This window comes from Nannizzia gypsea, genomic scaffold, assembly GCF_000150975.2.
Source record: "Nannizzia gypsea CBS 118893 supercont1.4 genomic scaffold, whole genome shotgun sequence".
Taxonomy (NCBI): Eukaryota; Fungi; Ascomycota; class Eurotiomycetes; order Onygenales; family Arthrodermataceae; genus Nannizzia; species Nannizzia gypsea.
The window spans coordinates 709527-724093 of record NW_003345198.1 but is presented as its reverse complement, the minus strand read 5'-3'; the positions used below and the strand labels follow the sequence as shown (position 1 = coordinate 724093).

Sequence of the window (14567 nt, the reverse complement as noted above, 5' to 3'; positions counted from 1 at the left end):
TTTGGTTAATCGACATTACATAACCCAACTTCCGGTCCTTGCCGAGGCCCACGAGTCTTGGCACATCGTTCCCCGGGTTTGCCTTTTTCGGTCGTTGCAACGACAAGCTTGAAAAGCGAAGCAGATCAAAGGCAGAGATAAGCATATACTTACTCCGTACTTAAGAACTCCGTACATATTTACATATATATATCGTACGAGAAAGAGACAAGCAGTGTTGCTTGATGTCGGGAATAAGATGCTAGCGAGGCAGGGGATATGGGTGCCGTGCTTCCCGCAAGTCGTGTAACCATGACAAAGGGCAACCAATGCGGAGATCCAAGTCTTCATAATACGGGAGCGTAGGTTATTCACCCAGGAGAAGAGCTTAGCCGAATGCTTAATAGGCCCCAATTTCGAGTATCTTGAAGCGAGATGCAAGCGTTACGGGCTTTAATATCGAAAGAAGTTTGGATCCCAGCTTCCGATGTGTGCTGTCAGGACATCCCAGGCTCCTTATAATACAATATAGCTCTGAATAAGAGAAACTAGCATGGTCTTTTTGACGAAAAGAAACTTAGCTGGTCCGCACAGAAGAATTCTGGAAAACCCCTGTGAGCTGCTGACTTGGCACTTTCCTAATACGGCTGGTTAGGCCGATCTTCTAATTTCGCCAGGGGTTAATGATGGCATTCTAGCTGTCAAGATGCGAGTTTGGTCCTGGAAACCGTTGCTAACAGTGCATGGGATGGCCAGGATGCGGGAGAAACATACGAGCCTGCAAGCATGGGGATTGCTTCAATTTGTTTGCGGGGTTGATCCGGGGTGGACGGCCGGATTGGTATAAAGGTATGGCACAATTCCCACTTCTTCTCGCCTTTTAGGCCGAATTCCTTTTCCACCTCTCCCTACTGTTGCTGTGTTCCAGGCAGTGTGGTCCATAGCATTATCGGTCAGGATGTTGTTTACCAGCACTGCTGTTGCTGCTCTGAGCAGCGTCTTGCTTGTCCAGCCCGCCCTTGCTGCCCCCAACGGCCATCCATCGCACGGCGGTCCTCACCATGGCCATGCAGACCCCTTCGAGGTGCTGGACCCTCAAAACTGGGTCAATCCCGATAATATGACCTGGGCTGACTTCAAGGCTCCTCCGGGCACCAAATGGAACGACCCTTCGCGGAAGGGCTCCATCCGCAACTTCAATATCGCCCTGGTAAATGTCGATTATTCTGACAAGCCATTCACCATAACAATGGCTCCAGGGTCCGACGTCTTCAAGAACCCCCAGCCAGGCTCACCAAATGTAACTCGAAGTCAGGTGCCTGCCTTTTATCGCGATTTCCTTAACAAGCCTGGCAAGCTCAATCGCGGCCACACGCTTCATGAATACTGGATGGAAGACTCGAACGGACGTTTTGGCGTTGACCTGACCACGTTCGGTGTGTACAAGATGCCATTGAAGTCATATCAGTACGGTATTGGCGAGTCAATGAACTCCGGTGCTTGCCCCATTGGAGAAACCTGCTACTATGAAATCCGTGATGACGCCCTCGGCGCCTGGCGTAAGGATATTGGTGAGGAGAAGGCCAAGTCTTTTGAACTGGTTTTCATCCTGTCTGCTGGTCAGGATGAATCCTCTACCTGGCAGGAGTTCGGCGAGATCATGTTCCAAAACAAGGAAGATGTTACTGCTGCCTTTGGCCCTCCACCAGGTAACGGCACGGGCAACATGACTCTGCCCAACTATGCTAACACTCGATATGTCGAATGGACTTCTTGGGCTTCTGCCTCTGCCATTTGGCCCAATGCCGGTGATGGCTCCTCCACCCAGGCTGAGAGCTCTGGAATGGGTACCTTTGCCCACGAGCTTAGCCATCTTCTCAACGTTGGTGACAACTATAACAACCCCTACGGCAAGCCTCTCCGCCGTTCCTACACTGGCCCATGGTCCATGATGTCTCGCGGCTCCTTCAATGGACCTGGAGGCCCACACACCCGCTGGCAAGTCCCTCCACTGAAGGGCGGTTCCATGGGATCCCAGCATACCTTCCATGACAAGCTAAGACTTGGATTGACCACTAAGGATAGTGCCCTGAACATTTCTCGTGAGGCTTTGGCTAAGTCAGGCCTCATTGTTGCACGCGTCACTGCCCGTGTCATTGCACCCAAGCAAGGTGAATTGATTGGACTCCATGTTGCCATGAACAAAGACAACTCTCCCAAATGCGACGTCAACACCGACCCCTATTGCGACGGAAACGGATACCACAACTACAATGTCGAAGTCATTGACCGCATGGGTGCTGATTCCTTCTGCCCCGACTCTGGTGTTATGCTTAGCAAGACCAGAGACAGAGCTTTCTCAAACTACCAGTGGACGATCGATGCCAACCCACAGGACATCAAGCAAGTCGACTTCCACCGCCCAGACGGCACACCTGCCATGATCAGCCTTGGCGACTACCGCCAGTTGGCTGATGCCCTGTTCCATGCTGGCACCCGCTCTGGAAGCGAGTATGAATACACCGACAAGGCTAACAATCTCCAGTTTTACATTATTGAACCCCACCGTGATGAGGCTGGCATCCTCTCCTACACCACTGCTGTCCGCTACGTCGGAAGCAAGGACCCTCACAAGCGCGGCGTGAAGCTCGACAAGAATGCTAAGGTTACCTCCAGCAACTCCAAGGCCACTGATAAGGGCGTGACCTGCTCCTTCACCCTTCACAACACCGGCACCTACAACCCAGCCGCCGGCAAGGTCAAGCACCCCCAGGATGTCACTGCATTCCTCAAGTCCGATGTCTACCGCCTCAAGGCCACTGTCCAGGGCCGTGGCTGGAGAGTTGAGGTTCCCAATGCCCTTGCGACAGCCGAGTTTGGCAAGACCGTCACCGTCTCTGTTGCTGTTGGTGCCGACAAATCTGCTGAAAATAATGCCAAGGTCACTCTCACTGCTACCTCGGAGGCGGACCCTTCGAAGTTTGCTACCGCCGAGTGCAAGGTGAACAAGTTCCGCAACTAGAGTATCTCTTCTCTGTGCACTCTTAACGACCCTCTTGCCGTGTGTTATCAGCTTTAACTTTGTATATAGTTACGCAGTAGCATTGGCCACCTAGACCCCAAATAAAGTCTATTCCAAGCCGTATACGTTCCCTGATAGACTGTTTATAGTATCATGTAACTGGTAAAACGGTGACCCTGACTCTTCTAGGGAACACCAGCAGGCGCTTTATATATGTATCAGCCTGATGCTCCCAAGAGTCCATGATTAGATAAGCGATTTAAGGATAAACTTAGCTCCGGGAATCCCACACGTGTCACGTCATGGCAATCCGTTTTGGGAAGGCGGTCAGCATGACTTTATTTTCGTTTATTTTTATTTTTATTTCTATTTATTCTTCTTTCAACGTCAACTCTTCTATCTCACCAGAAACCCCAGGTTCACAGCAGTTGGCGTGGCCGGATACTACTGCTTTTCCTGGGCTGCATGCGCTGTTTGCCTGTTCGCCGCCTGGAGTAGTTCCTGGTTTTCCCAGTTTTCATGTTTTTTTTTCCAAGTAGGTTTATACCTGTGATGGCCAGACCACGTTAAGAAAAAGTACATCCGCCATATATCCTTGCTATGACCGTATACTTTTCCACGAAACCCGAACCTTCGCCCGCCTAGCCAACAGCTTGATCACTCATCTGTAGCCGATCTTGACCTTCCCTCCCCGCGGCGTGACTCCTGCTCCCCCTCGTTCCATGTCGTCTTTGGACAGCGGGGGATATATCGAACCTCTTATCATTTACCTGCGTTTGGCTCTCCATGAAAGAAAGAAGAAAAAATGGGAGAAGCTGTAGAACCCCAGGAGCGAGCTCGAGCCCAAGCCCAAGCCCAGGCGCAAAAACGATCCTCTTCGCAAGCATCTACCTCGTCCATACGGAGCCAGAGAGGTAAAACAGTTCGTTCAAAACCTCTCAAACGCCTCAGTACATGTTCGTCGACACATACCGCCACAGATCTTACGTCGTTCCCATCTCTGTCTCCGGATAGATCGCCAGAAGGATTCTTTGGCGAGCCTGCGTTGAACCATGCTCTGAGCCGGGCTTTGCTTGTTGGGAATAATGATAAAGAACCAGACGTTGAGCGTGGGAGGAAGGCGACCCTGGAAGGACTTACCACAACTTTACCCCAGCTCTCTGGTAGAGCTGCTTTGTTCAATGACTCAGCACCCACGCAGGATGTCCCTGGAGCCCTTCACCTGGCTAGTGATGAACATATCGAGCGACTGATAACGCGGACCGGAGCTGTGAGGTTGATACGGCAGTTTGCAAGAGACTTAGCGTTGCGAGATGCGGAAGTATCGGCACTCAGGCTGCGTGCCGATGACCGGGAACGAGAGTTGAAGAAGATGCTGCGTGAAGTTGAAGTGTCAAATCATGATATTGAGCGCCGACTTTACCTGCTTGAGAACCCACCGGATGGCTCCATCGATACCTCCAAAACCGACTCTACTGAATTATCATCCGGACAGAGGAGCCTGACATCCTCTATTGACAATATGATGAACCAGGCAATGTTGGAAGGTGTAGGACCGCACAGGGATGACTTAGAGGCCACTATCAGGCCCCATCGGACCGACAGTGAACCTAAGTCTGGTAACTCAAGTGCAGGATCGTCTAAGAAGCCTATGAATGCTACCGGACGAGGTTGGCAGGACTATGTATGGGGCACTTCGACTGCTAGCCGGAGACAAAGCAGAGCAAACAGTGTTGGGAGTGAGGCCGGCGATGAACTTCGGATCCCAGCATCGACATCAAACCGACGGAAAGCACTTGACGGCCAACTGTTTCAGCCTCCAGGGGCCTCTACAGAGACCGCTAGTCTTGGTATAGAGGGGACGCCGGCATACAAAAGTGGTGACGGTGATGATCGGAGTATCATTTCCCAACGCTCTACATATTCCGTGGCTTCCTGGACTGTCAAACTTTTTGCTGGGAAGGGAAAAGATAGCCAAGACTCAAACCGAAGCCGGGCGTCGTCAAGAAATCCTGAGTCTAGGCAGAGTAACCAATCTACTGCGCCCCGGGCGTCTACCCCTGCCGGCTCTGCTTTGGCTGCATTAACTAGGATAAACGGTGCTACTGGCGTACAACAGCTGTCTGCTCGCTCGTCCGGCGCATCAACTATGCGTAGTTCGACTGTGAACAACACAACAAAGTCACGCCGATTGAGGGTTCAGAGCACTTCAAGTGCAGGAACGCCTGGAAGTGCTCACCCAGACAGTGACGCCACCAATCTAGGGCCTGTTGAGATGGATGCAATACTACCAATGGAATCTCGTCCCCCCACCCTTGCCTATATCCATGGAGAGTATAACCCAGGCGACCTGCTCACAGATAGGTTTGGCTTCATCTACGACCAACGGAGAAATCGCCGCCAAAGAGAAGCAAATGCGGACCGGCCTTCTGCAGAGCACCCTAACTCTACCAATTCGGGTAGCCCTGCAGAGATAGATAACCCAGATGAAGATATTGGTAGTAGCCATGGACCTGGAATATGGCAAGACTATCTAAAGACAGCTACAAGACCCACAGAACTCCTGTCACATACTCCTGCGGCTGGGCCTGTCGTCTCCGTGGAGCAAATTACCCAGCCGAAGCCGCGCGTATCATCAGTTGCAGTTGGGAAAAGTGGCGCAGTGCCAATGGCGAATAACTCTGCGCAACCATCCGCATTTACATCGGCGGTCGTCTCAAACCGTGCTGAATTTGCGGGGACGGAGGTTAGACCCCGTGAAACGTTCGTCTCCGAGCAGCAGCCTGTAAAAATGCTGCTGCAACGTTTGACAGAACTGCACGATGCATCACAGCAAGAACGAACCGTAAAATGGAACGAGTTCATGCGAAAAGTGCGAGCTGAAAGGCGAAAGGAAGGTGAGGCTACCGCAGCGTTGACCCTACCTGATCGCTCCAAGCCTTCTCGCGATATGCCAGAGGTAGCTCTAGCAGATGGCGAGGTCATCGGAATTGCCGGTTTGGGGAACAAGGGCAAAATCGGCCGTGCCAAATGGAGAGAGTTTAGAAACCTTGTCTTGGGCGGCATCCCAGTTGCATACCGTGCTAAAGTCTGGTCTGAATGCAGTGGTGCCTCTACCCTCCGAGTGCCAGGATATTATGATGACCTTGTTCACGGGCACATAACCACCCAAACTGATCCCGGAGCAACTGCTCAAATTGCCATGGACATCCACCGCACATTGACAGATAACATATTCTTCCGTAAGGGACCGGGAGTTGCAAGGCTGAATGAAGTCCTTCTTGCTTACTCCCGCCGCAACCCAGAAGTCGGGTACTGTCAAGGCATGAATCTGATTGCTGGTTCACTCCTGCTGATTTTACCCACCGCAGAAGATGCATTCTGGGTTATGGCATCAATTATTGAGAACATCCTTCCTCCCCATTATTATGACCATGGTCTTGTTGCATCGCGAGCAGATCAACAGGTTTTGTGTCAGTACGTCTCCGAGCTGCTTCCAAATCTATGGGCACACTTCGAAAACCTAGGCATTGAGCTCGAAGCTTTAACTTTCCAGTGGTTCCTTTCGATCTTTACCGATTGCCTGTCAGCAGAAGCCCTCTATCGTGTATGGGATGTTGTCTTCTGCCTGAATGCCCCCACTACCTTTTCGTCTACGGCTCCAACATCGACCCAAGAAACCGCTGAAACCACTGCAGCTGGGCCTGCTACCTCAAAGGGTTCTTCTTCTCTTTCTACCGTCGACCAGGATGTCACTAGCACGAACAGTGATGGAGGTGGAAGTACATTTTTCTTCCAAGTTGCTTTGGCACTTCTCAAACTTAACGAGCCACAACTTCTAACTACTTGCTCAACGCCAGCCGCTGTTTATTCATACCTCAACCACCAGATGACAAACCACGCAATTAGTATCGACGGTCTGATTCAAGCCAGTGAAGCATTGCGGAACGTTGTTAAAAGAGATGACGTCCTCACTAGGCGATCCGCTGCAATCGAAGCGATGGCTACATCTTCCCGCCCTTCGCATATCCCCCAACCAACTCCTACATAAAATATTAGAAGTTTGTCCTCGCAAACCACTTTCATTTTGTCTCAGCATTTTTGTTACACTTTCACCTACCGCCTCCTTTTCATAAAGATTTAAGTCTCTCCTTATTTATGATTGTTCTCTCCCTAGCATCGAGATACCCACTCCTTTTGTTCACCTGAGCTCGTCATTTTATTCCAGCATTCATCGGTCGGGCGGACGGTGTTTGCCAGCGAACCAACCCCAGGCTGTTTGTTACAACCATTTCCCATCATTCCGTCTTACATACCTACGAAATTTAATATAACTTTCAGCATTTTGTATACGCGGGTACATGTGGTTTGTCTGAACTACCCTTTGAGCAAGTTATTTACATTTATATATCTATGCCACTTAAAGCCACATATAGGAGGGAAATTAAAAACACTTATTTCTACAACGCGCCGCATAATGTTGTCCTGGCAGCCATCATCTCTTCCTGAAATTGATAAATGTAGAACTGCTCTGTTCACCCTAGCCTATGAAAGGGAGGATCGTAACAAACCAAACATGCTATAGATATCCTACATTATTGAAATATATAAACCATTCCGGCCCGGTCAACACTTACCGTCATTGCATATGGAGACTGAAGGATCGCGATATCAAGGATAGAATCGAGATGGCTCCTTAACAACTGCTGCTGCTGCAAACTGATCACTGTACTCCTTGGGGGCCGCATACTGTTCCCGGCACTCGTCAAGTTTGACTTCTTATTGGAAGTTGGACCTTGTCTAGTTGGTACTGAGCCGGCACTGGGGATCCATTCAGATGTTATCGTCAAAGCAGTGGTAGGATGGGTGGTATCATATCTTGGTCGCATCTGAATTCCATCAGTGATAAGATCCGGACTACTCACCACAAGTGATGCGTCAGGGTGTACTACATCCCAGAAGCGTACACTTCGATCCAAGCCAGCAGTCAAAATAAAGCCACATTTAGATCCATCTGCCGTGCCGTCAAGGTAGTCAATACCGACGGCGAGTGCAGATATCACATTTCTATCACTGCTAACGGAATTTTCGCTAGCCACGGCCGGCTCTATTCCCGCGGACGATGGGTGAGCATTCGTCGCAAAACGGCCTAGCATACCTTCAGGAAGGTCATCGTCAACTTTCCATGGCTCATAAGCTTTCCAACTTATATCGGGGTTAAGGTTGACCTTCTGGCCTGTGGGAGCGGTTGCTTGATTGCTGGAGGCGCCAGCAGTGCGATAAACCTCTCGACACTGCACTCTATCAATATCCCAAACCAGAACTTCTGAACCATTGTTCCCTCCACCAACAACGCATACCCATCTACCTCGGCCCTTGGTAGGGTGTATCGCAAGACGCCGTATTGGAGTTCCACCAGGCAAGCCCCAAGCTTTCACACGTACACAGAACCGGAGATCCCATAGATCTAATATGCCGTGGCTCGTTCCCACCAGGAGCCAGTTGTGTTTTCTGTCAAGACAAAAAGTGGTCAGGGTACCATGGCGAATGGGGTTCTGGAGTGTGTAGACCTCAGTCATGGATTTCAAATCCAGCGCAATTATCCGGGATCGGTTGGTTGCCATTAGTAGAATTGAATGTACATCCGTTCTGAAATGTTCTATCCATACGGCATACTCGCCACTTCCACCATCTGTTGGTGAAATATGGTACTCTCGGACCAGTTGGGGTTTTCCGTAGCGGATAACGTCACGGTTACTTTGATAATCCACCCTTACTGCATGGACACTTCCATCAGTAGCTGCACTGATGAAGGTATAGGTGTTTTCAACAAATGTCACACATTTCACCTTGGCTCCAGGAGCATGTCGATGTGTCTGGCGAGACCGTGGAGTCAGGTTTCTCTCCAGTCTAGCCGTGTCCCAGACCTTCAACATGCCATCATCAGAGGCTGTGACAAAGAATGCATGGTCTGAAGCGATCACTACCCGGTTGACTGGACCATTGTGTTCTCCAAACATTGCAACGAGCCCACCCTGGGGCCTCCATGGTTTATCTGAACTTTGCCCGCCAGGTCCATGCAAAGGCGAGCATTGAGAGGGTTGCGGCACTACCGGGCCAAAGTCAAAGAGATCAGTAGGGTAATTTTCTGCAAAGATATTATCTAGGATCCTTAGGATTGTTGGGTCATTTCCATGGTATGTGTGGCTAGCTTTGTATCGGGGACGTGAGGCTAGTGCGCCATTGTTTTGTGGGTCTGGGGTACTTGCCCTGGATAGTTGGGCAAGATCCTTCTGATGCGGAACATCAACTTTCCCAAATACATTTGTAGAAGAGGTTGCGGTCGCAGCATTTGCCTTAGAATTTTCCTGGCGGTTCAGGAGGTTTATTGCACTTGAACGACGCTTGATGTCTCCGTCCAGTACTCGTAACGAGGGGGTACCGGATCGAATGGGGCCGTTTCTATCAGCTTTAAGAGTTGAATCCGCAACGCTCTGGGTCAGACCATCAGACAGTGGTGATGTTGACAAATTAGGAGAACCAGACTGGCCATTAGGGGATGACGAAAGGTGTGAAACCGTCGGTGACTGATCTTCTCTTTTGCCCCTTGTTGCAGTCGGGCGAATTAAGCTAGGGGGTACACTGGAGCCACGCCCTTCCGGTATTTGGCGCCCTGTTGGTCTTTGGTTGTCATCATTATGTGAATCAATTGTCGTTGAAGCATCTAGCAATGCATCGGCAATTGTGTGTGGCCTTCTGCCACCCTGGGCAGGTTGAGCCTTCCTTGGGGGCGGTCGATGGCGACTCACACCTTGTTTCCTGTCAAACAGCACAGTCTGCGGAGTGATATTATGTTCACTCAGGGATATTATTTCTGCAAATGGCGTGACTTTGTCATTATCAGTATCCTTTTTTCTTCTCATGGCGACTCTCCAAATGTACTCTTTGAGAGCAAGGAATTTAAACTCGTTTTCTTGGTTTAGCCCGATATTCCTGAGCCTCGATAACCATTGGTCGTCCTCTTCATTTCGTGGTATATTACTTAGAGAAGACATAAGTCCACGTTGCCGTATTTTCGGTATGCTCGAGCTACTTAGCGAGAAAGTTGCATCTTGTGAAACGGACTTCCAGAAGAGTCCTTTTTCGACATTAGTGGCCCATACTAGAAGCATGTCGAAAAGGTTCTTGGGTAGAGGTTTTTTCAGAGCGTCGAATATCTGAACGGTAGATATGTCTGTAGTATTCGTTTTCAAGAATGGTCTAACCAGGGGGCTGACAATGCAGTACTTGTCGGTTGCGGATAAAAATGTAGTGGAATCCACAACGAAGCTCACAGCGGCTTCTCGTATCCATATGCTTGGGTGGATGAAGAATCGAACTGCGATATTAAGTAGATCCCAAGTGGTAGAACGTTGGAATAGACCAAGTTTTGCCATTTTAGCAAGGGATCGCAACACACGCTCAACCACGAACTCCTCAGGGTCTGTCATGGACTGAACGATTAATGGTAGAATAAACTCTTCGAGGGAAATACTGCCAACATAAGCAGCAACGCCAACGACTGTTTCAAAGAATGCGCATTTCAGTATCCAGTCTTTATCATTAAGGTAGGTGTTTAGATGGCTGAGAATAACCTCATTTGCTTTGGGGTTTCCAAAGAAGACACAAAGTCCTGGAACTGAGCCAAGGAATGCACGCCGGACTACAACGTCCGAGTCAGTTAAGAGCGCTTTCGCATGAGCCTCAAAGAATTCAAGCAAATCTACTCGTGCGACGTCGTAGAGATTATGATATGATATTTCTTCCTCCCAGCCGCGCTCCGCACCCGAAGGTACAAGAGACGTTAATCGAGCATCAGAGCGTAACGCCTGAACCATGTCAAGGATTTTGAGCGAGGATTGCGCTAGAGAAGCTATGCATGAAGCATAAGCTGCTCGAACTATGGGAGTCGGGTTTGAAGGCAGTGTACTGATTAGGTGCTGAAGCCTTGGGAAAATGTACTCGGGAACAACATAGGCGTTGACAGGCGAAACCACTTTGACCATAGCAAGAAGCTGAGTGAGCGTTCTAATGGCTGAAATTTTGACATGATCCGCGCGGTCATTTAGGAGCAATATCACAAATGGGAGTATTCTGTCTAACTTGGCTTCGTCTGGGAGTTTCTCAGCGAACGCGAGTAGTATGTCACAAGCTTTAACACGTGCAGATGATTTACTCGTGTTCCGTAGACTCGAAACAACAAGGGTAAGAAAGATAAGGGTTCCATCATCTGTGGCCGATAGTGGTTTTGGCGTTTGCTGATTCCCAACTTTAGGCAGGTCCAGTTGCAACGGGAATGGCTGTTGCGTAAGTGAAGGAGATGTTGTTTGAGATCCGTCGAGTATAATCTGGGGAGAAGCACCAAGAAAGTAGGATATCTTGTCAAAATCCACAAAGATACGGCTTATTCTTTCATCTGCTTCCTTTAAATCCAGCGGGGTAGACTCGTCGCGCGCGCGTCCCGGTGATGGTTCGGTTATTAACCCCATATACTGGTGGAGAAAGCCGTAAAAGTATTCTGGGAATGCCTTGCGGCGCCAAAAGTTAATGCACTCTTCAGCTGAGTAACGTGACTCAGGATTGAGCTGGATCATATGAAGGATTAGCTCTCTGATATCCGTATCTTCGATCTCCATAAGACGTCCTGTATGTGGGCTGTACTCTCCATTTCGGTATTTATAGAGCTGACTCAAGGTAAAAATAGGAGATTCAAGGAACAGTTCAGCAATGACGCAGCCGGCACTGAAAACGTCCATTGCCCAGTTCAATGAGCGGCTGCCTTGGTCCTCTCCGGCCTCCAAAAAGCGCTCCGGGGCAAGGTAGCAAGTTCTCCGGCCAGATGTATCGAAATAAAAAGAGAAGTCCGCAGGATTATCCTCGGGAAGGAACGTTGGCTTAAATGACGACGAGAAATCGGATAGATAAAGCCAGTTCCAAGATGTTACAAGAACATTTTCGGTTTTGATATCTCCATGAAAAACGTTCTGGGCATGACAGTCCCTAAGTGCGCATAAGAGCTGGAACGCTATCCACTTCTTCTCGATATCTTCCAAGAATGGGCGAGTGCTGTTCAAGATTAGCACTAGGCGTAAGCAAAGGATTTTTGAGAATAAAATAGGATCACAAACCTCATTCGATCATAGAGTGAGCTGTAGATGTACTGGCGGACAAGATAGCCTCCGGTGCTGGTTTCTAATATCCGCTGATACCCAAGCGCATTAGGGACACCCTCCAGCAACCTCCGCTCGCCTATATAATGATTACAGTTAGTATATACTATACAGTCGGTATATCGGGGGATGTTTAGTTATAGACGTACGCATTATGGCTCTGACATACGGGTCTAGCTTTAGACTTGGGTATGGTTTCATAATAACTTTCACGAAAGCCAGGCCATCTCGATGTCGGGCACGAATGCTTTTCATAAACCTGGCAGTCCCCAGAGATTTTTCATACGTGAGGTCTGCAAGCTCCGGGACATCGATGCCGGCGGAGCCCGCAGAGAGCGAGGTAAGTGAGTAGCCTTGACCCATGTTGACCGGTCAGGCATCGCTATGATTTCATCTGAAGGAATGAGGGAGGGGCCACAAGGACATCCACAGCATATATAGGAATCTATGTCTTATTAAGACTGTGATAGAACAGCTTCGCAAACAGCTCCTTGTATCATCAAGGCCTGGCTTGTTTGTTTGCTGTCTCGTCGTCGTTCTTTCAAGCTTGCTTGCTTGAGGTTGAGCTTCTGATTATATAATGTGTGATGTGTGGCTAGTAAAGCGTCTTATGTAAGAAATCTGTGGCTAGTGACGGCAGATTACATATACAAGTATTTGAGTTGTGGCTGGTGGATATTCGTGGCGCAAAAACTGTGGCTGAAATCTACATCAAAGTTTTCTTCACCAAAAAATTTTAAATAAAAATTAAATATGGATGCTTGATGTTTGGGCGGGCTTTTAAAGGGTGACCATGGCCGGTTCCTGAAGATGAGTTGCGGTACTCTGGATATGTTAGTGGATGGAAAGCACTTTCTTTGCTCTTTTTTGTTGCCTTGATAGATGTGGTGGTTCAGCCACAGCATCAACACTTGTTGACAAACAACATTTGATACCCCGAGCTACCACACATCAAGCCAGAAACAAACATGCATTGAAAACTCATTGAGAGATCTAATTATGGCTCCTATGCTATGGAGATAATTATATATCTGGTATGTACTCACTGCAAAATTTTTCCTGCAAGAGACTGTAGCCTTTGGCTTGTTTACTTTTATTTTCAATTGATTGTATTAGTGTATTTTTATTAATATTATTATCCAGGACTATTTCCACATACCCAAAACGTATATGGTATCTTTATTCTGTCTATTTGCGTACTCCATATTGACATCTTTCTCTAAATATAGCTTTCGATGACTGGATGACATTCATCGGTTTTGGAGTACTTCATGCGCGGTATCCCTTGCCACGTTTCAGAACGCGTTTCTATTTTCGTTATTTACCCCAGGGAACTCGTGGTGAATAAACGCCTATGAGGAGATTCGAGAGGCTTCTCAGAGGTTCTTCGGTGTCTTGCCGGACTGTTGAATCGCATCGGCGATCCGGGGTATATGGCATATACCCTTCCAGCCATAAATGTGCCACCCGCCATGTCAGCATGAAGAATATATTTTTAACTGCTGCCCACTATGGCCCACATACTGCAAATTTGCCCATATTTTAGTCCCTTTCTGTCTATCACTAGGCACTTTTTCATGACACATCATTTGGATGATGAGCTGGCATTGATGGGTTGAATGCAAGTTCCATACTGCACCTCAGCAAGCGCCACTGCCCACTCGAGGGATACAATGATATCCAATGGTTTTACCGGGCAATGGCCAGAAATATACTCCTTGCTAAAGATGCAAAATCACGAAGCATGTTCATGTCAAAGCCATCCTCTAATCCAGGCGGAGAAATAGATATTCATACCTCTCTTCAAGCACGCACGAATGTGGTATATGCCAAATCTGCAGCGTTAATCGGATTACTCAACCATGTTGCAAACCAGACAGATATCCAGATACGGCGTATCATCATGTACGCACCCTGCATGTTTCCATGAGCATGCAATATACATAGCCAGAATTACCTGCCATACTCCGGCGGAGTGTGCTGGCTTGTGGGACTCTTCCGAATGGGCTCAATGACTCTTACCGCCAGCAGCCTCCATATCATGACACCGGACATCGCCAGACCCATTCTTCGATACAGCTAGGGCTTGCATCCGTTATTTGCAAAATTCTGCCTAAAATGCCTTGCCAGGTCTGCTGTGAAACGAACATGGACCCTTCACCAACCTACGGCTTTGACCGACTTGAAAAATTGATAATGTAGCTTGCGGCAATCTCCGATCGAGTTACTAGGGCCCACCAGTGAACTGGACCTATTACAGCTGGGGGTTTGTATGTCATCGTCCACTTTCTCACGCCTTATCCAGTCGATGAAGCGGCTTAAAATCTCTGCCTGAGGGCCTGGGCATGTGCACCGCC

General features: G+C 48.7%; 4 protein-coding genes across 4 annotated transcripts; 2 read left to right on the top strand and 2 right to left on the bottom strand.

The window, feature by feature from the left end:
• Positions 1-937: 937 nt before the first annotated feature.
• Positions 938-3001, top strand: MGYG_04907 (hypothetical protein; the record flags this gene model as incomplete). Its single annotated transcript, XM_003172270.1, has 1 exon — positions 938-3001. The coding sequence occupies one exon, from the start codon at positions 938-940 to the stop codon at positions 2999-3001; it is 2064 nt and encodes a 687-aa protein (XP_003172318.1).
• Positions 3002-3806: 805 nt separating this feature from the next.
• On the top strand, positions 3807-7052 carry MGYG_04906 (small G protein signaling modulator 3; the record flags this gene model as incomplete). The annotated part of the gene is made up of 1 exon (XM_003172269.1): positions 3807-7052. One exon carries the CDS (start codon positions 3807-3809, stop codon positions 7050-7052), a length of 3246 nt encoding a protein of 1081 aa, XP_003172317.1.
• A 544-nt stretch (positions 7053-7596) lies between these two features.
• On the bottom strand, positions 7597-12573 carry MGYG_04905 (VPS15 protein kinase; the record flags this gene model as incomplete). The annotated part of the gene is made up of 3 exons (XM_003172268.1): positions 7597-12106; positions 12169-12289; positions 12360-12573. The coding sequence occupies 3 exons, from the start codon at positions 12571-12573 to the stop codon at positions 7597-7599; spliced, it is 4845 nt and encodes a 1614-aa protein (XP_003172316.1).
• Positions 12574-12990: 417 nt separating this feature from the next.
• On the bottom strand, positions 12991-13460 carry MGYG_04904 (hypothetical protein; the record flags this gene model as incomplete). The annotated part of the gene is made up of 3 exons (XM_003172267.1): positions 12991-13035; positions 13161-13300; positions 13370-13460. 3 exons carry the CDS (start codon positions 13458-13460, stop codon positions 12991-12993), a joined length of 276 nt encoding a protein of 91 aa, XP_003172315.1.
• Between the last annotated feature and the right edge of the window lie 1107 nt (positions 13461-14567).